Source organism: Cheilinus undulatus, linkage group 19, assembly GCF_018320785.1.
Source record: "Cheilinus undulatus linkage group 19, ASM1832078v1, whole genome shotgun sequence".
Classification (NCBI taxonomy): Eukaryota; Metazoa; Chordata; class Actinopteri; order Labriformes; family Labridae; genus Cheilinus; species Cheilinus undulatus.
The window spans coordinates 8,306,787-8,328,148 of NC_054883.1; the positions used below are offsets into that span (position 1 = coordinate 8,306,787).

At 39.6% G+C, this 21,362-nt stretch overlaps 1 protein-coding gene across 1 annotated transcript; it reads right to left on the bottom strand.

Annotated features, from left to right (window-relative positions):
- Nucleotides 1-2,189: 2,189 nt before the first annotated feature.
- On the bottom strand, nt 2,190-12,707 carry LOC121527382 (regulator of G-protein signaling 20). Its single transcript, XM_041814328.1, has 5 exons — nt 12,619-12,707; nt 11,565-11,725; nt 6,042-6,125; nt 5,732-5,966; nt 2,190-3,906 (listed from the first exon to the last, which is right to left on the bottom strand). Exons 2-5 carry the CDS (start codon nt 11,720-11,722, stop codon nt 3,718-3,720), a joined length of 666 nt encoding a protein of 221 aa, XP_041670262.1. The 5' UTR covers nt 11,723-11,725; nt 12,619-12,707; the 3' UTR covers nt 2,190-3,717.
- Nucleotides 12,708-21,362: the final 8,655 nt, after the last annotated feature.

Sequence of the window (21,362 nt, forward strand, 5' to 3'; positions counted from 1 at the left end):
TATTGTAGCCTTTGTATACTTGTGTGGAAACATTGACTGTATATTAATGAGGATAGTGATTTTATTGAACAAAAGTGAAGCCAAAAAAGTCCCCCTGATGGTATGTATATGTGTCACTGGCTGCTCCTGAATCACATGCTGTTTGGGACTATGTCCTCAGTTTTTAGAGTGCTCTTAAACAGAGCCTGTTCATTATGTTGTTGACATTAGAGTGCCGTCTGCCACCAGCATTACAAATGTAGACACAAGATGGGAGAAAGGGGAATGGCTTTCTGCTTTCATTTCATTGAAAATCTGCACAGGGATTTACAGCGCTGTACCAGAAGTTGAACTGTTTTCGTCTGAGAGTGCCTCACTGAGCAGTGAGGATGCTGGACTGAACAGGTTTGGAATGAAAAATGAGTGATGACTCTAAAACATTAAAGGTCCTTTGGGTTGGTACAGCCTCCAGTGGGACAAATGTTTGAGCGGGCACTCTTGTTCATTGATTGTTATTGTTGAGTTTTCTCTCACCTTTCCTTCTGTATTCTGCTTGTCTGGTTGAGAATGCTGCAGGAGCCACTTTTGTCCAACCTTGCATAGCAGATGGATTTGACAGTCTGTCATCTGGCAAATCCATCTTGAAAAGCTCTAATCCATGCAGGACAAAAATGGTTTGGAACAATTGGCGTCATTTGAGGAGGATGAGGCAGTAGCTACTGGCGGGGTTTTGTTGCACTGTGAGTCTCTAGCAATGGCTACCTCCAGTGTAGCAGTTAGCCTGGATGTAGCTTTAGTATTGCGCCAGTTTTATTAAAACTGACCCACTTTAGAAGAGTGGCAGTTTAATCAGACCCCAACCATGTTTCTTTATTAAAGCAAGAGAAAAACCCACACTGAAAGCCTCTTTCAGAAACAGTGTTTTTGCATGTCTCCTGATAGGCTTTCAGCATGAATTTCGGCCACCAGCAACCTTCGTTGTTCAAACACGACAGTAGCACTAGCCTGTTTTGCTAAGTTTAGCACTAAAGCTGCACATGTCTACTACCTCAGCTTGACTTGTCGCTTTGATTGGCCCATAATGAATGTGACTGACAGAACATTCGTTCAGTCACTTTCAGAGGCTTTTATGAAGACCCGCCCTTCTGAAAAGCTATGTATGGGAGGTTTCCCAGATCAATGTGAGATGAATCCATGCAGTGATTATATTTAACAGTCTACCTGGCATTTCAGGTTAGCTTTTGTCAACAGCAGTCAATCATGATGTTGCATTTTTCTCTTTTATGGAATAAAATAACTGAGTACAACAAAACTACTCTGAATAATGAACGACGGAGCATACATTAGCATAATGAGAACTTAGTTTGACAAAACTATTTCAACTTTAAAGTTTGATCCATCTGTTAAAATGCCAGCACTATGACACATACTGCAGCCAGTCAGCAGGGGAGCTCTTAATCTTTTGTCTTCACTCCTAAGCCGCTTGAGCTCAGTTCATCTTAATATACAGTCTGTGTGGAAGCAAGCTTGGGTTTTTTTCATAGTTATGTAATTGACTTAATCTATCTATCAAGAAAGGGGTAAACATTGTTGCTTTAAGCTTCTCAAATTAGACCTTTAAAGCTTTAAATGATATTAAATCTAACATGTTTGGGTTTTGAAATAGTTGTTGCACACAGCAACCAAAATAAAGACATCCACCTGGGATTTTTAGTATGGAAAAGGCCTTTTAATTAACATCTAATATCCTCCTGAGGCCCTGCATGTACGTATAAGGACATTACATTTTGGCCTTTCTAGAGCATAGTGATAGTTTCTGCTATGAGATTTCTTTAAGCAATTGTCCAGGATATACATTAAAGTTAAAATAATTTGCTTGAGAAAATATGCTTTGAAATTTTCAGGAATTCAGATGGAAATTGTGGGGATTTTGTCTGAATATTTTGGGGAAACTGGCTGGGAAAACTTAGCAAGTAGTCTCATGGACATTTTTGGGATATATATTCATACTGTGGAGTTTGGATGGAAGTTTTGGGGAACTTTCCCTTTTTTTAAATTGAAATTTGTGAAATTGCTTTGAATTTTGGGGAGAATGTTGAATTTTTCAGACATTTTCATGGAAATTTGAATAATATAATGGTAATTTTGGGGAATTTGATTTTAAATTTTTTTGGGGGGGCGGGGGTTGCTTTGAATTTTTTGGCATTTATTAAGATTTTTTGAAATTTTGGGGGGATATTTTAATGGTGGTGGTGGGGATTGGTCCTTTGAAATTTTCATGGAAATTTTAGGGAATTTGTTTGGATGCTCACTGTCATTTTAATAGAAATTTCAGAAAATCAATTTGTAATTTTGGGGGCAATTTGATAAGAAATCTAAGGAAGGATTTGCTTGAAATTTTGGGAAATTTGCTTGAGAGTTTTTCAGGAATTTACTTTTTTATAATAAAGTTATGCAGAAAAATCTGGGGAATATTAAAAGAAATCTTAGGGTTCTTTTTGGGATACTTTTAAAATGTATATTAAAGAATTTTCACAGAGATTTTAAGTAATTTCTTTGAAATTTTAGGGAATTTGTGAGGATTTGTGAAGGAAAATTTCCAAGAGATTAAACTGATCCAGTGCTGTATTTCCTGCCGAAACATGACCTTCAAAAGATTTACGGATATCAAAAATTCCTGTTCAAAGACAAGGCTGAGTTTTAAACTTATCAGGTTCTTCCTATCCAAGATAAGTGGGAGAAACTAAACGTGTGTTCCAGACAAAAGCTCAGGCCTCAGGAGGATATGTTAAACTGACTGGGGAAAAGGTAACTGTAATGATAAACAATATGAATTACCGCCCTTGTATGTTGAAATCTCAGCTATTATCATTTTGAAATAACATGCAAGCAACAAAAGATAAACAGGCTGCTTAATTAATATACTGAAGCATCTCTCATAATGTATATAAGAAATAATAATCTTTGAATGTTGACAAAATGAGCGACAAGACATATGATTGTGCTTTATTTGATTTGTGAGAATTCAGATAGCTATTTCACACAAATGCCTTTTTAAATACACAAATATATCAGTGGTCATGGTCATGTATTTAGTACTTTTTCTTCCCTGTTTTTATTTAAATTAAATATATTATAACTTATATCACAGTATTGAAACACACAGACAAGCTCTATTCCCGGGTATCAGCTCATCAAGTTGTACAAATGTTTCTTTGAGAAGAGCTGAAAGCACCAACATGAAGTCATTGTTGCACCATTTCTTGTTAGACCAAAGGTGCGAGTGTAGAAGATCTTATTCCAAGGCACTTTCCTTCTTCTTAAGTTACTGTTAAATAAAACCTACGAGTTTCTACAAGAACTGGATATGCATTAAGGCTCACAATAATCCTAAATACAAATGCAGTGCTCACAGATACATGCTTTCCCTCATTAAACAAGGTAGAAAAGTGCAATGTCAAGCGCTTGGGAATATAGAAAAATATAGATATGTTTTCAAACAAGTAACAGCTGCTGGATGTAGCATTTGTTCTTGTTTGCTCCACGTATTTTGGTAAGTTAATCATGAGTAAATAAACAGCAGTTACAGCTGGATAAAGACCGGTTTAAAGAAGTGTTCATTTTCCTGTTTGTCTGTCTGTCTTTAAATAGCACAACTCCAACAGGAAAACACACCAAAACCTCCTTCAGGTGGGACGCATGCGCCATTTTTAAAAGCTAAAGGTGGCAGTAGAGAGTCTATGTCTCAGGGGGTGGCTCCTCCAGGCTCTTCAGCAGGTCTGTGTACACAGACGAGTTTATGAAGCGGGGGTATGAGTCTCTCTGCATCAGCGTGTAGATCTGCTGCTGGGCGTCATCAAACGTGCACGAGGTCGGCTCCAGCATGTTGCGGTTTATCACCTCTCGAACACGCGAATCCAGACTGACCTGGAGAAGATGAGCAGATAAAGGGTTGGCAGGAATTTCTATGTAGTTGGCTTTTTTTGAATGAGAAGGTTTGGATGTGGCTATTGACATTTAATGTAGCTTTCCAAAAGAAAAGCATTGAATCACAGTTAATTCATGATTCAGCAAGGGGGCAATTACTTTCTCATATAGACCTAGATAGGTTTGGATGGCTTTTTTTCCCTAAATAAATGAAATCATCTTTTGAAATGGCGTTTTTTTATTTATTGGGTTTATCTTTGTCTAATATTGAAATTTGATTGATGACCTGAAACATCAGGTGTGACCAAAACACAAAAGAAAATGAAGAAATCAGGATAGGGGTAAACAGCCTACTCTTTCACAGTACTGTACGTCTATCCCTGTTCAAAAGAGGTTAAAAACATTTTTAAAAGTCACATATGCAAAAATCACTTTTTCAGGCTTTTGTTACAAAAATACGTGCCCCTGGCCTGTCAACTATCCCCTCGAGTACCAGAAACATCCACCTTTCAGAAAATGTGTGCCTTTCAGAGATGTGATGTTCACGAACGATCCGAATCTTTTGAACGGCTCTTTAACACGAACGACAGGAACCAAGTCACAGTTGTAAGCCGTTCGTTTTTTTTTTTAATCCCTATGTTTAAACAGATGCTACTCCACAGAGTAAGAAGACTATACAGCCAAGGACAGTTCAGTAGTCCTCTGCAGGGTTTAACTTTTTTTACAAAGCAACTATATGCACTCCAGGACAGGTCACCAGTCCATTGCAGTGTAAATACTTGTAGTACTAGTAGGCTGTATGTACATTTTTCTCCCATTTATTACAGTTTTATCTTTTTTTCTAATACTTGAAATATTTTTTTGTAAAAGTATTAAGTTTTCCAATCAAAATATTCTTGTATGAAATGTTTTCTCTAAATTTTGCACTAATACTACATACATGTATGCAATACTAACAGTACAGAACTATTGCAGAATGTGGTATCTATTTTTCTCTTGTAAACTAGATTTCTTAAAGATGCTTTCAATGATTTTATCTCCAATAGAATATATATTTGTGGGATATCTATGTTTGAATGATTCTGACCCAAATCGGACCCCATCATTCCTTTCAGTGATTACTTTCTGGATAAAATGAGTTACTCCCTGGCTAGCTTCTTAAATTAGAAAAATATAAAATGAGCCAGGTTTTTAATTGGCTCTTTAAAAGGAACGGATCCACAAGATCGGAGTTAGCTCCGCCCCCAGGTTCGGTTGGCCCTCCCCATTTTGAAGAAAGTTCCTCCCTCCTCTCCTGATCCTCCTCTCAGCTGGCAGCTGAAAGGAGGATCAGGAGAGCCACATGCATTAAGCCACATCCATTTCCTGAGAGGGGCGGGGTCAGACAGCTCGTTAACATCTAAAGCCACAGACACAGAAACAGCTCATATTGAGGAGAGGAGGTAATCCAATACTGGAGTGTGTTTTCAGCAAAGGACTTGACAGGCCTGTTTTGGGGACCTCTGAGACCAATATAAACTTGTCTCAATAGGGTAAAATATGTCCCCCTTAATAAATCACAGTGAAGAGACTGCTGGTGGTTGTATGGAAACATTTGAAAAATTAGATAAGAATCACTGATTGCACCTTTAAAGGGTCTGTACATTTTATTTCTGTCAGCTCCTTCGTGTTGTATTATTCACCTTTTTGTAGCAAAGGACTAAAACAATTAGGACATGATAATTACACCAACCTAGAATGAATCCCCTGACCCTTATTCTGATCTTTAGCACCATAATTATAGCAGCCATTACTCTTGAGCTGATACCTCGCCTTTGTTTCTCACCTCTTTTGGGGACAGGATGGAGATGAAGTCCTCGTATATTTGACGCACTTTCTCCTCCACCACAGTCTTGTTGGTCTCCTTTTTGAGATCCTCGCAGGCGAGCCAGAACATCATGTTCTCCTCGCTGAACTCCGTCCGCAGGAACTGCCTGAAGCAGCTGCGACCCGCTGCACTCTTCATCACCTTTTCAAACGACGTGGACCAGGAGCGGGCGTCTTCCAGAGTAGGCTTCAGGCTTAAAGATAACAGATAAGTACATTTATGAACTATATGAAACAGGGTGTTCAAATGCCACGTGTTCGGTCGTTACCTTTCTTCACAGTTTGTGGTTCCCTCTGTTCTGCGCTCAAACGTTGATCTTTGTACCGTCTCATCATCGCCCCGAACAGTTAAACTAGAAGACAAAAGACAATGAGACTTGATTTTCCTTCTACGAGCTATAAATAACTACCTATTTAAAATAACTCCTGGGTCCTCTTTTCAGAAAAAGCCTCTTTACTAAAAATAAAACACTTTATTTGAATGTCAAACTACATCTGCCTGCTGTTTCAGAATACAGCTTCAACTTTTTCTGAAGGAGAATTTTAGAGTCCGGCTTCAGGGATCTGCTCCAGTATGGGTGGTAGAAAAAGGAGCAAACTCAAACTATAAAACCTCTTCAAATTAATGACAAGAGAAAGAAAGTCAGCACACCAAAGGGCCTTTTATCATCTTTTAATCTGGGCAAAGAAGCTGTTAACAGACCAGTAACCCTCATCTGAATTGCAGACAGTGAGCAGGAACGCTCCAAATAAACAAGAAATAAAAATAATTTTACACAATAAATTTTTTCCACTAAAGATATTAATCACCAAAAGGAGGTTGCTCAGCCAAGAAAATACAAAAATAGACAACAGGCAGGACATTACAAATATATTAATTTTAACCCCCAAAGACCCTGCATGTACATATAGAACCTAACATTTTGGCTTTCCTACAACATAATTATCATGTCTGCCAGAAGATTTTTTTCAGATAACTGTCCAGAATGTTCACTGAAGATTTAGTAATTTACATCAAATGTTGGGAGAATAAAAATGTGAAGGAATTTCTGTGGAATTTAAGTATTTTTACAGAAATTGGGGGCTGTGTCATGAGAATTTTGGGGGAGATTTGCTTAAAATGTTTTTGTTAATTTCCATAGGGAATGTGATCAATTGCTTGAACATTTGGGGGAATTAGTTAGTGAAAATTTTTTAGTGAAGATTTTTTTTTTTTTTTTAATTTATGGGAATTGTTTGTTCGGGGAGTCCATTGAAATTTTCAAGAATTTGACTAAAATTTCAGAAAATTGTTTGAATGTTTGGGGAATTTTTTTTATGTCAACTTGTTTGTTGGGGGGTCCTTTGAAAATTTAGTAAAAATTTCAGGAAATGTGTTTGGATGATTGGGGAAATTTTTGAAAATGTATTTGTCATTTTTTGAATATTTTAAAAGAAATTTTATTACAAATTACATGAATTTCTGTCTTTCTTTTTTATATTTGGGCTCTATGATAAAGCTTTGCTAAAACATTTTGGGAATATTTGATGAAACTTTGGGGTACGTTTTACGGAGATACTTCAAAAATGTGTTTAAAAATATTCACAGAAATTTGGGGAAATTGTGTGGATTTTGGGTGGGTGATCAATAGACAACATTTGGCACATCATTAAATAAAAAATCCAGCAAAGAAGACTCAGCAGCTAGAATCCTACATCAGATAAGAATGGGACAACATTCCTCTTCCAAAACTCCAGCAACTGGTCTCCTCACATCCCAGACTGTTGACTGAGGAAGAGAGGCACAATGGTAAAAATGGATGTTCTTACTTTTTCATTTGTGTTGCTGCCATTAAATTCAAAATGAGCTATTTTTTTCATATGTTGTAAAATGTCTCAGATTCAACGTCTGATAGGTTTTTTATGTTTTATTGTGAATAAAATTTTGGTTTCTGAGATTTGAAAAATCATGGCATTCTGTTCTTAGTTCACATTTTATACAGCGCCCCAACTTTTTTGAAATTGGATTGTAAAATATCATACCCCTTTGGTTATGTAACATATAGTATTTTTCATATTGTTTAACAATCACGTTATGTTCTCATATTTGAGTCCTTGCATGTTGTTTGTTCCTTCCTGAAATAACACAACACCTCCTGTAGATCCAGGAGGATCCACCGGGAACGTCGGGAACGTTTGCTTTAACGGATAATTGTGTCAACTGGCCGCAGCGTCTCATAGGAATTTCCTGTGTGTAATTAAAACAGCCCATGTAGCAGCTGGCTGTAGATTAATTGGCTCAGGTGAGAGTCTGTGAGCTTTCCCATCTGGGAGCGAGGTGGTTGTAGCTGTGCAACAAATAGATGGAATGATAATAGATGTAGAGACAAAGTGTATTACTCGTCCCCGGCGGAGTGAATTAACATGGCCGTGTTCTGCACACAGCAGGTCGGCTGTTCTCAGAGGAAACCGAGGTAAACGGCACTTGATTCCGTAACAGATTAAAACCCCCCGGGGCCTCCGACCAATGAGATCCAGCGTGGGTCACAGGACCCGTGTGCTTCTGTTTTTCTCGGCTGTAGTGTGGGCTGTTGTTGTTCAATGAGTGGGAGGATGGAGGCAGAGTAAGTTGTGTTCACTACAGAGCTGCTACAACAAAATGCAGATGAATGCAGATCGCTGCTGTCCTGCAGCATTTGGTATACTGCCTTTGTGTGTTTTTCTGTCAGACTTTGAATAGAAAAATTCCCTCAGACTGGTTCCATATCTGTGTGGCTGGAATGGTTTCCGTTTTCAAATGTGTGACATGTTGCTCTGCATAATTTCTCACAGATATAAATGTTGCTTCTAACAGTGCTGACTCCTTTTGCAACATCTTAGTCGGTGCAAATATTCTCCAAAGAGTGTCCACCAGGCTCTGCTGCACTTCATTCAAGAACTTAGAGATACGTGGCGCTACAGTTGGCTCAAAGCAGCATAAAAACAGTACAGCTGGTGTATTTGCATGTTGATTAGATGTAAACAGTACAAATGAGAAATTCTCAAAGTTGAACGTATGCAGATCACGCAGCTACGCATAGATTTACTCTTACATTTATGTTATCAGTCCCAAAGTGGACTAGGCAGCCTTCACATGCTTCAATGTTGAAGCCATCCAGCATAAAGTGGAGAGCCTTGAGTGCATTTCAGTCTTTTCCTCCAGGTCTGAAATAGGCACTGCAGGGGGTGGCGTAATTCTGGTGGAAAATAAGACCGGTTCACAACTTCTGACCAACGACATGTGCTAAGCCAAAACAGAATCTAAACCCTCCTATACTGCCTTAATTTGTCCGTTTCGTTGGTTTTTGTGTTTCGATCGTTGTTTGTGTTTACTCTATCATCATCGCTTGGCATCCAAACATGCTAAAATGATGTTTGAAAAACAGATTAAAAGCACTTATGGACATCGTTGCTGCGTGCTGCAATATACATCTTCAGCTAAATTTAACTCGTCATTGACAGTCAGCTCAGGTAACTCATGCAAACAGCGAGTAAACCGCAACAAAATTGCCATCATACGCCTTTCTCTTCTCCCGACTGGAAACGTGAAAATCAAATCACACCGGCCCTGTCCAGTCCAGTCCTAGTCAGATGCCACTATAATCCTTGAGCAAAACTGCTCCTGTGTAAACGCTTATGGACGCGTGTGAATGGTACAAGTTAATATGAAGATGACTCTGCATAGCAGCCTTTGCCATCAGTGTGTAAATGTGGATTAAATTAACCCTACAAAGCAAATGGACTGACCAGATTCCATGACTATCATTACATATTGAACGTCTTTCTATCCATTTTAATCCAATTACGATCATTTATTACCGCTAGCTTGAGTGCTAACCACCAATAGCAGGCTGTTCCGTAATCACTGATGCTGCACAAAATAGCAGAAAGGAGAGAGTTCAATGCATTTGATGATTTATAAAACTGTATACATTAAGTACATATCTGTATACAACAATTGTTAATATGTGAGTTTAAGTTTTATATTGTATTTGGAAAAGTGCAATAAAGTTTGTATTGTTTGTGTATTGAGACAGCCTGCATGCAGCCCCCTGTATTACTGGTATTTTAATATTTAGCAGTAAAACTCAATAATCAGCAGAAAAACAACTTCAGGGTCACAGAGATGCTGTACATTATGGTTCTATTTGTTGAGCCGTTTTGAGTCAAATATAGGTCTAAAATAATTTGCTAGTCTGAACAGTCAGTTCAGAAAGTTCAGACTGGTATCGGATCAGTACTTGGTATCGGCCAATACCCAACACCTTGGTATCGGAATCGTATTGGGAAGGAAAAAATGGTATCGGAACATCCCTACCCGGTAGCTATGTTGTTGGGGGCATTTGCCCCTGGTAGGGTCTCCAAGGCAAACTGGCCCTGGTGGAGGGTCCAGTCAAAGAGCAATTCAAGACAGCCCTCATGATGTGGAACCAACGCTTTGGAGTCACCTCACCTGGAATAGGGACACCAGGGCGCCCTCCTGGAGCCAGACCACCTGCAGGGTGGGTGCCATGGAGACCAGGCGGCAGGCAAGGGTGGCTGCCTATAGTACTGCACCCCAACAGCGTAGGCTGGTTTTGAAGTATCTTGGGGTCTTGTTCTCGGGGCAGAATGGACCATGGGATTGACGGACACATTGGTGCAGCATCAGCACTTTTGCAGGAACTGTACCGTACTGTCTTGGTGAAGAGGGAGCTGAGCTGAAAGGCAAAGCTGATCTATGTCCCAAACTTCACCTATGGTCATGAACTCGGAGTGACCATAGGTAATGACCAAAAAGTGATATTGCGCGTTCAAGAGGTCGAAATGAGTTTCCTCAAGACGTTGTCTGGGCTCAGCCTTGGGGATAGGGTGAGGAGCTCAGACATCCGAAAGGATCTTAAAGTAGAGCGACTGCTCCTTCACATCTAAAGGAGCCAGGTGAGGTGGGCATCTAAACAAGATGCCTCCTGGGCTCCTTCCTGTGGAGGTCTTCCAGGCACATCTAACTGGGAGGAGACCCCAAGGCAGATCCAGAACTCGCTGGAGGGGTTATATATCCCATCTGGCCTTGGAGCACCTTGGAATCCCTCAGGAGGAAATGTGAAATGTTGCTGAGGAGAGAGATGTCTGGGCTGACTTACATCGCCTGCTGCCACGACCTCGACCCCGGAAAAGCGGAAGAGATGAATGGATGGATGGATGGATGTCAAAATTGGGAAAGGCACCAAAGTAACTGATCTATACAATCAAACTTTTCATGCTGACTTATGTTGGGGTACCAAGCATACATGTCAGAACCTAAGGGGTGAAAAGAAACGTCACATCCCATGCAACAGAGGTACTAATAGAGAAACACAAAAGGCACCATGTTTGAATATCCTCTCTGTCTTTTTTGTGGATAATTTCAGCCTGCAGCACTACCACAAAGAAAACCCCACATTCTTCTGCTATTACATAGCCACCTGGCTACCAAGTAAGGGTAAAGTTGGCAAGATCAGGGTTTACTGTATCAAACCTTACTGAACTAAGCCTGACCACTTGATGGACACAGGGAAGAATGGTGAGGAAGTTTAATCTTGTATCCTTCAATATGGCAGCCAATGAAGACCAAGCAGCTATAGATAAAGAATGGATGGGAGGATGATGGAACATCAGGCCCAAACACCATCACTACCTCCTACATGTATGCCGTTATCTCTCCATAAATCGTCACCTATCCCCCCCTCCTGTGTCTCAGATCACACGTCTCCTGTCTGCAGCCTGCTGTGTGGGAAGCTGACGAGTGTCATTACCAGGAGCAGCTACAGCAGCAGCACCAGCAGAAGCAGCAGGCGTTTGAGGCGTTGGTGGGGGTGTTTCCCATTCTGTGGCGTGCTTGGAGGACACTGGCAGCTGCTTCCTGGTGAACCTGCATCTGTCTCTTACGCATCTCCACCCGCTCTGAGCCCATGGACTGAGGAGAGAGAGAGAGAGGCAAGCAGGGTGAGAGGGGGGAGCGGTTTACTGGAAGATTATTACCGCATTAAGATGGAGCACAAGCAAACACAGATTTATACATGCAATCCAAGAAATCACAGGATATTAAAGATGCGATGATCTGAGAAGGCCTCATCTACTAATCCAAAATACATGATCAGTTTGATAACATCAGACATTTTCAGGCATAACCTAAGGTAGGGGTGTCTTGGGGAATGCATGAGCACTTTCCCATCATGACGTGTGGTGTCAACTTCTGTGCAACCCAACCCCCCCAAAAGGACACGTTTCCACCATTTATCAACGCGTGTGGTGCAGATTTCCCCATGGAAGCATCACGAGCTGCTTCTTTTAGACTCAATGTGAGAAAATATGTGATGAGCAACAATCGCCTTCCTCTCTCCTCCTCTTCCTCTCTCTGTCTATGAGGGATGAGCAGTAATGATAGCGACAAGGCGTTACTCCTCTTGGACCGCAGCGATCGCATCCATCAGTCGCATCCTCAGGAGGATTCACTCATGATGGTCGATTCAAGACAGGCAATCATCCTGGAGCGAGCAGCATGCAGCCATTTATAGAAACATGATCAAATTATTTGATCACAAGATTGCAGCTGATTTTCTTTTCCCTTCAAAGTAAAACGGACCACATCTGAAAACATTCAAATCATCTAAGTCTGCGAGATTCATGAGATGAATTTGTGCACGATTTGAGGATGAATCCCGTTTCTCCACACCAAGATGCTTCATGCAACAGCCTCGCTGCATCCTCATGGGGTATTTGATCCGTTATTTCACTCAAACATTCGGAAACACGAGCGTGAACACTCACGTTGAGACCGGTAAAAGCCGAATATAAACGAGTACTCACTGTGTCACCATGAATGCCAGAATACAGGTGATTTTTTGGGCTCGATCACATCCGTCTGCCTCGACTTGACACAAGCCAGTTGGCGTTCGTTCTGCGCATGCGCCTCCTGTAAGTGTGAAAAAGATTTTTCTGCGCTCGTGCGTTACCGGCCAGAACACAATGTGCGCTGTTTAGAGGGAAATGGTTTCTCCAGGACACGAAACACGACTATTTTTATCAGCACCAATTCATAAATAATAATAATTAATACAAATGTTGGATTTATCCTTCTACTTCCATATTAATGTCTGCTCAAGAGTTTTAGAAGTCCCATTAGAGGCTTTCTAACGAGCAAACCTATAAGAAGAACGTGCCATGTTACCAGCCTCTTAATGCATTTGAAGCCAGTGAGAGGTAATTCATACATGTTTGGGGGAATTCATTAATAATGATGTATAAATTAATGTCTTTGACAATCACAGTCTTTATTTTCCACATATTTCTTTAGTTTTGAAGATATGGGAACATGCAATTAAGTTTAGGGCGCCAAGGCTTTGAATAATTAAATCAAACATCTGGAGGATAAAATGAAAACCCGCATCTGCCTCCTCACCAGTCCTTACGCAGCCAGAGGCTGCAGTACAGCCTTTAGTCCACCAGAGGGCGGTAGAGACCAATTTACACCATAGACTGTTAAAGGCATAAACACGTCTGAAATATGTCTGGACTCGCTACAATAAACTGAAGAAGAGGAAATTAGGACTAAAAGCCAATTAACGTGGACTAAAACAGCAAGAACCATATATGAGCCTCTCCTTTTAACAGATTGCTTGAATTCTTTAAACATTATGCCAGCAAATGTCAAAATTAAGCCTCAGTATTCTTAATGGTGGGGCATAACTAATCAGAAACCAGTGCTTTAACTTCTACTTCAGTTTTAAGCAGATTAAATGTACTTTTACCTGAGTACAATGGTTGTGTGCTTTTTCCACCTCTGGAAAGAGTAGGATTTTGTTATTAGTATTGAAAAGTGCTATACAAATAAAGTATTATTCTAATGATATACAGTGCTTAACAATTTTATTAGACCACCTGTCATGTTTGTCTCAGAGACCATCCAGCATCATGAAGTGCTTTAATGTGGACTCTTTCATTTTCAGTGAGCTCTCCACGTTTTATCATTTTGAACAGGAATGAGGAATTTCAAATTGAATTCACCCAAATTTGAGCCGGCTCACTGGGCTTCTCTGAGAAGTCAGAACTTAATCAAGCATAACATTCAACCACTAAAACTCATTTTTCTGTTCAGGAATGCAAGTAAATAACTATAATTTGACATATTAATCAAGAAATATTAATGTGCTTTACTATTTTTTTCAGGGATTTTTGTAAATCAGTAAATTTGAAAATTCATTGATAACAATAATAATTGTGTTTTAGCATTAAAAAATGTCATTTGGGTTAAAGAGCTTCTACATATTGGTGTATTAACAATTGCAGAAACATAAAAAATGATTATGGTAATTACCAATTCTGTTAATTTAGGGCAGCTGTGGCATAAACCTTACTTTGGTTAGGGTTGGGGTGGTCTAATACATTTGTTAAGCACTGTGTGTGTGTGTGTATATATATATATATATATATATATATATATATATATATATATATAAAGCCTTTGTTCTGTAGATTCACTAGAAGTTTTTCTTTAAATCAGAGGTGGGAAAAAAAGGGAAAGATATTGCACTAAGACAGTGGTTCTTAATCTTTTCAGCCTGGGACCCCCAAAATAAAGGTGCCAGAGATCGGGGACTCCACTGTACCTGAAGGTGGCTGAACACAGCCATGCACATTCAAGAACAGTCATTGGCAGAAAGGGCCGTCCATAAGGGGGGATAAATGGGTGAGCTTTCTGGGGTCCAGCCGAACTGGGGGCCCATGGAGGTCAGAATCATGGTCCACTGTAGAATAGAGCTGTGATATCCATACTTTATATTTAACCTGAAAAATAACCACTCATATCAAAGAAACAAATATCTTTTTTAATCATTTGTGTAGTACATAGTCTTCATAAAAATGTAAATCCCTTTTGTTAAAAAAAAAGAATTTAAATAAGTTTAAAATAAAAATGGGTTAATAATGGCATAAAATGGTGGAAAAGGTGGTAAAATTGGATTTTAAAAGTAGAAGAGATGCGTTAGAAGTGGCAAAAATGAGATTAAAATTGCAAAAAAAAAAAAAACATAAAAAAGGCAAAAATCATCATAAATAGTGGAGTTAAAAAAGGGCAGAAAAGCCTTCAAATGGGCTAAAATGGGTGGAAATTTGGTGAAATGGGATGACAAATTTATATAAACTGGCAAAAAAAGTGTTAACTGAGTAGAACAAAGGCAGATATTGGCAGAAATTGGTTAAACTGGCAACAATCCCAAGGTTGAGAACCACTGCACTAAGGTACAAGTGCAGTTACTCTGGTTAAATTTTATCTTTATAGCAATCCACCAGAAAATTGAGCCCAAGCAGGGATCACTGAACAACAGGCTAAACACAAAAACACAACTTGACACCCTGCCTCAGGGCATGGTGGGGAAAAAGTGGCAAAAAGGGTTGAACATTTGGAAGAATGTGGAAAAAAATGGGGCAAATAATGGGTTAAAAGATTGAAAAAAAAGTGACACAAATGTGTAAAAGTGGCAGAAAACCTGAGCTCGCAAAAATATCTTAAAAGTGGGGAAATAAGGCAAAAACAGGTAAAAATGTAAGAGAAGTAACAAAAAGTGGCAAAAACAGATTAAAGATAGCAAAAAGAGGCAGGAATTGAAATAATTTTCAGCAAAAATGGGTGGGTAAATAGTCAAAATATGTTAAAAGTGGGGAAATAAGGCAAAAAGCAGCAAAAAGAGGTAAAAATGTGAAAAAGAAGAAGCAAAAAGTGTCAAGAATTGAAATAATTTGGCAAAACTGAGAGAAAAGGGGGTATATGATGGGTTGACAGTGGAGAAAATGTTCTAAAAATTAGTTAAAAGTGGCAAAAATTGGGTAAAATTTGGTAAAATAGTGGCAAAAAAATTGTGTTAAAACTTGTATTTAAAAAAAATGTAACAATGTTTAAAAAAGTGTCAAGAAAGCAATGTGAAAATGTGAAGTAATGTGAAAAAAAAGTGTCAAAAGGTTAAAAGTGGTAAAATAGTGCAGACAGTAGTGAAAATGGGTTAAAGGTGGGAAAAAGACGTGGCTAAAAATGGCCACGATTGGTGAAAAAAAATGAAGAATACGGCAAAATTGGGAGAAAATAGGAAAAAAGTACAAAAAGTAGCATGGAATAATTTCAGTGTCAGGACCCAATAACTGCTTGATACACATTCCAGCTCCAAACTGATAAAACTGTTAGCTAGGATGCTAGCACCGATGCTACCGACCCAGCACACATGCACTGACATCAGTACATCACTCCTGGGGAGGGCCTAGTCTCTGGGTTTTTCAGGGGCCCAGCGTACTCTGTGGGCAGCCCTGTATGGCATAGAGATGATCTGAGCACTTCCATCTATAGCTCAGTCTCCTACCTAAAAGAAGAAAAGTAATTTAATTAAAATAAAATGTGTTCATTCACTGTTTGTACTGACAGCAGCTTTCTTGAATGATGAAAATGATTTTTTCATGCTGGGAATATGAGGAACTTAATAAACGTCACTCACATGAAAACATACTATCTCCCAAACACACAGAGGAAGAAAACTAATCTCATTTAATGCATTTTCTTTATTGTGGCTCCAGATTTCATTGCACAGCACATACTGTGGGATGAGATTACCCACTGCAGCTGAAGTTGCAGACACTACATTGTAAATATTCTAACAGCAGGAGAAGAATATCCATCCTCATCCACTTTGTATGTGTGACAGAGCTATAAGGCAAATTCAGTCCACGTAAGTCTACCTCTATGAGCCTTATAATAAATCCCACGTCTTGTAGCCGTCGTAATCTTTGAGAAGAATTGCCCCTTTAATGGAGCTCGCTCTCTGGTGAGATAACACTTACTGTGATCTATAGCCGGGGAGTAGGAGCACATGTGTGGATCTCCTCAGCTTTTCCCATGCCTGTAAGCACCTTTAAAGTGTCAGCAAATCAACCTCTACTGTATGAGAATCATTTTTAAACTCAATGTAATTTCAGAGCTCAGATCTCTGTATGAAAAAGAGCCAGCCCTCTGAAACACTGAGTAAATCAGACTCACTGGGCTGTCTGCAGAAATGTGCAGTTACATCCTCTCTGGTTATTATGTTTCCCATTTTACTAGTCTGCAGCTCCGTTTATTCAGGCCATTATTCCCTCTGTGACAACGAGTCAGATTCCTTTAACAGGTTCAAGTCCACCAGTGATCGTTTGTCACTCATTTCTTTGCACTGTAATTTACCCTACTCATCTCCCCCCACAGTTTATCTCAGAGCCACAGAGGGTCCCCTCCACCTCCACTCCACCTTTTTGTGGAATGGATGATTAAATGGCGGCCTTATCCAGCTCCCTAACTTGGTTGGACTGCTGCATATCTGAATGAGAGGAAGAACAGGCCTGTAGGTTGCTGCAGGGCTCTGCAGCACAACACCAGATTTGGAAGGCGAGGAGAATCGTCCTTAGGTAAATCACTTTCATTTCTTGACAGATTTGTCTTGATTTAGAGGTTCATTCCCCTCATAATTGTGTTAATCTTATTCAGCAGAAGCAGATCATTAAACAAATGACGAGGAAGGGGCACAAAGTTGAAGCAATGGAAGAAAATTGTTGTAAACTCCTTCAAACAGTGACTTAATGGGTTATTAAGCATTCGACCTCTGAACAAGGTATGAATTTTAAGTGTTTGCCAGACATCTAAGGCCCCATGTAACATGCATTTCAAGTCTAAATAGACCTGGAGGGATTTAAACAGTCCAAGCACAGACTGAAAATCCCTCATCCTTTTTTTATTCTCCTGTATGTATCTTTCTGCTCTTTTGTTGATACTGTGAATATGCTGAATTTCACAGCAATTAAAGGCAAATATTGTCATTTCCTGTATTTGCCCATCCTGCCCTACAGCAGAATCCATTGCCGTGACACTTCCTTTGTTCTTTCATGTCATGTCTTGCCTCCAGAGACCAACGTACCCTCCATCTGGCTGGGGAAGGTTTATGCTTCCAGACCTGTTGAATCAAAAAATCCTTTGAATAGAACCTATCTGACAAAGTGAAGTAGGCAAAAAGATCTGAAAAAAACAAAAACAACACACCATGGCTAACCTTGCAAAGCAGATGGATTCGCCCGTTTCCGTGTTTTTCACTGGTGAATCCATCTTGCAAAACTCCCGTCTGAACTGTTTGGGCCCGGTTAGAAAGTGACAGGACCAATCAGCGATGAGGGGCAGTACTTCAGGCGCAGCGGAGTCATGACGTAATCAAGCAGTGACAAGAGACCAGTGCAATTATGGTGGAAGAGATCAGCCTGGATGCTGCTAAAGCGCCAGTTTTACCAGAACTTGGCAACATTTCTTTGTTAAAAGAAGAACAAACAACAGCAGTGAGTTGTTTATCAAGTTGTTCATTTCAAAAACGACAAAAGTCGTGTACTGACATGTCTACAATCGTCATGGTTTGTAGAGTTTACTCTTTCGGTTGGGGCGCAGCTTGGTAGCGGCTACGTCATGTGTTTTTTTGCTCTGATTGGCCTGTAAAGATGTGACAGACAGAACGTTCATCCAATCACACTCCGAGTATTTTTTTTCAAAGGCTCTGCCCTTTCCCAGACGCTGTATATGAGAGGTTTTCTGGTGTGCCGGGTTACATCATGGCACCATCTAAAGAAACTCAAGAACAGATGAGAAACAAAGTCAATGACATGTATCAGTCTGGAATTTCTAAGGCTTTGGGACTCCACTTTAACACTGTGGGAGCCATTATCCACAAATGGGGAAAACTTGGAACAGTGGTGAATCTGCCTACCAAAATTCCTCTAAGACCACATCGACGACTCATCAAGGAGGTCACAAAAGAACTCAGGATGACCATCTAAAGACCTGCAGGCCTCACTTGATTTAGTTAAGGTCAGTGTTCATGACTCAACATTAAGAGACTGGGCAAAAATGGCATCCATGGGAGAGTTCCATGGCCAAAACCACTGCTGACCAAAAAGAACACAAAGACTCTTCTCTGGACTTATGAGACAAAACTTTAATTCTTTGGAAGGTGTGAGTCCCGTTACATCTGGGGTAAAACTAGCTGCGTCTCCATTTCCCTTAGAAATGTACAAAATTTAAAGAGCGCAATAAGAAACTGGTAATGGAAACACCTGCATTTCAGAAAACCTCTCGAATATCACAAAAAAAGTTTTTACGCTCTCATGAGGAGGTTTTTCAGACGTATTCATGTATTGAAATGTATTGCAAAAGTGCAATGGAAACACTTTTTCCACATTTACACGTCACAGGACGTAACGCACGGTGTCATATGACCTGTTCACTCAGAGACAACATGGCGTGGTATGTATGGACAGAAGAGGAGATGAGACTTTTCAAACCTCATACTTATACCCTTTTATGGGGCTTTTGCCATACATACGGACTTTTCATCTGAACTATCATCCGTTGCCTTAATCTTTTGTTCAAAATTATCAAGGCAACCGCTGTAGATGTAATCATAACTGTACAACACACAACAGGTTTTGAACGTCCAACTTTGCAGCGGAGTCTCGTGAGATGAGATTTCACAAGAATTGCAAGGCTCATTCCCAAAACTTCCTTCAATGGAAACACATTTAAAGTGCAATTGTTTTTTTTGTTTCTTTTTTTTTGAGAAAAACTGCAATGGAAAAGCAGCTACTAATACAGCTTATAATAAAAAGAACTTTAAACCAAACATCAGACATAGTGGTAGTGTGATGGTCTGGGGCTGCTTTGCTTCTTCAGGACCTGGACGACTTGCTGAAACTAATGGAACCATGAACTCTGCTCTCGACCAGAAAATCCTGAGGGGGAATGTCCAGCTATCAGTTCATGAACTCAAGCTCAAGTGCACTCGAGTTTTTCAGTAGGACAGCGATCTCAAACACAGCAGGAAGTCCATCTGAAAGACGAGCAGAACTTTTCAAAGAAAAACATCTTTGATTGGAGTGATTGTATGAATGTTCTGTCACATTTATTACATACAACATAAGAATATCAATACCTCTCCTATTTCTGTCTTATTAATACAAACCAGAGGCAATAAACAGTTTGACTAGAAAAAAGACCATAACGAACAGACCAACCGGACGCTGCAACAATCTCAGCTCAGTTGTTCAAAAATAAATCCAATTGCAGCCACTGAATTTCTCCCTGAAACTGGCTGCAAAAAGATGGAATCCCTGTTAGGTCACATGATAAAAAGACATTTTTGATGGCAACAGTCTACATCAACAGCCCTGTTTGATTGCTAGTGATCGCTAACACTGTAAGTGTGGGTTGACTCCTTCATTTAGATTATTTTAAGGCAAAGCATGATGCATAAATAAATCTAAATAATTAGGGCCACGGGGCATGGCTGGGTTGAGACATTTTATAACGATGTAGGTGTTTACCAGTAGGCTTAAGGCCCACCTTAACTCCACCTTATAGCCTGTCATCATCCAGGGGTGGTGTGGAAGTGGAGGAGGTGTGACGGTCAACAGAGCAGCAGAGACAACAACAGGTGAAAGTTTTAAGGCAAACTTATAAAGCAAGTCCACTGTTCTCCACACATGCACTATGTGTCATTGTCCCTGCAGAGAGTTAAACATGTCTGTCAAACCTGCAGACAGTGGATGCATTTTGTTTTAAAAGTCATTGTTTCCACCTGTAACACTGATGAAATAAGATTGGTGCAACAGTTCAACCAGTGACTGTGTGAACTGGTGATTTTCAGCTGAGTGTGTCCCTGAATGTTTGTTTTAATTTAGTTTTCATGGAATACATGTCTGATATACTCATCACATTATAATGAAAAACTAAACAAAGACATTTGCAAAGGCTCCCTTTGTTTTTATCAGCTGATGGCAACACCTATGAACAAGGACAGCTAAAAGTCACCATTTAATACAGTCACTAATCAAACCAATACACTAGGAGAGTTTAATCTGTGCATGGAGGAAGATGCCATAGGAAATGGAGTGCAGATAGTGTGTTCTGACTACTGGTCATCAGCCTAAGCCTGATGTCATTGTAATCTGATATAACAACAATAGCGACTTCAGTTTTTTGCTGTATTTGTAGTTTATATGCCACACATCAGGTAAAACGCAGGAAAAAAAAAGGGGAACCCTTTGAAATTATTTTGTTTTCAACATAGCTAATAGTCAAAAAGTAAACTAAGTTAGCTATGTATGTAATGTAGATAAGTAGCTGCTTTGTGAGCTTAGCTTTAGTTATGTAGCTAGTGTAGCTAAAGCTAAGCTCACAAAGCAGCAACACAAGACATGTATCTATTATGTACGTAGCTAAGTTAGCTTAAGCTTCATTTGCTAAATCTCTCATTGCTAAAGTTAACTTAGCTACATTTATGTATTAATGTTAATTACATAGCCAACATAGCTATGTTAGATTTTGCTTAAGCTGAAAGCTAAAGCGACTACGCAGCATAAACTGGGGTAAATCATGTATACAGGTAGATATGGTGGCTTGCTTTAGCTTCTTTAGCTTAAGCTAAAGCTAACATAGCTTCCCTTGCTACAACATTAACATTAAGCCAATTTAGCTAAGCTAATTCCCGGAAGTTAGGTTTAGCATA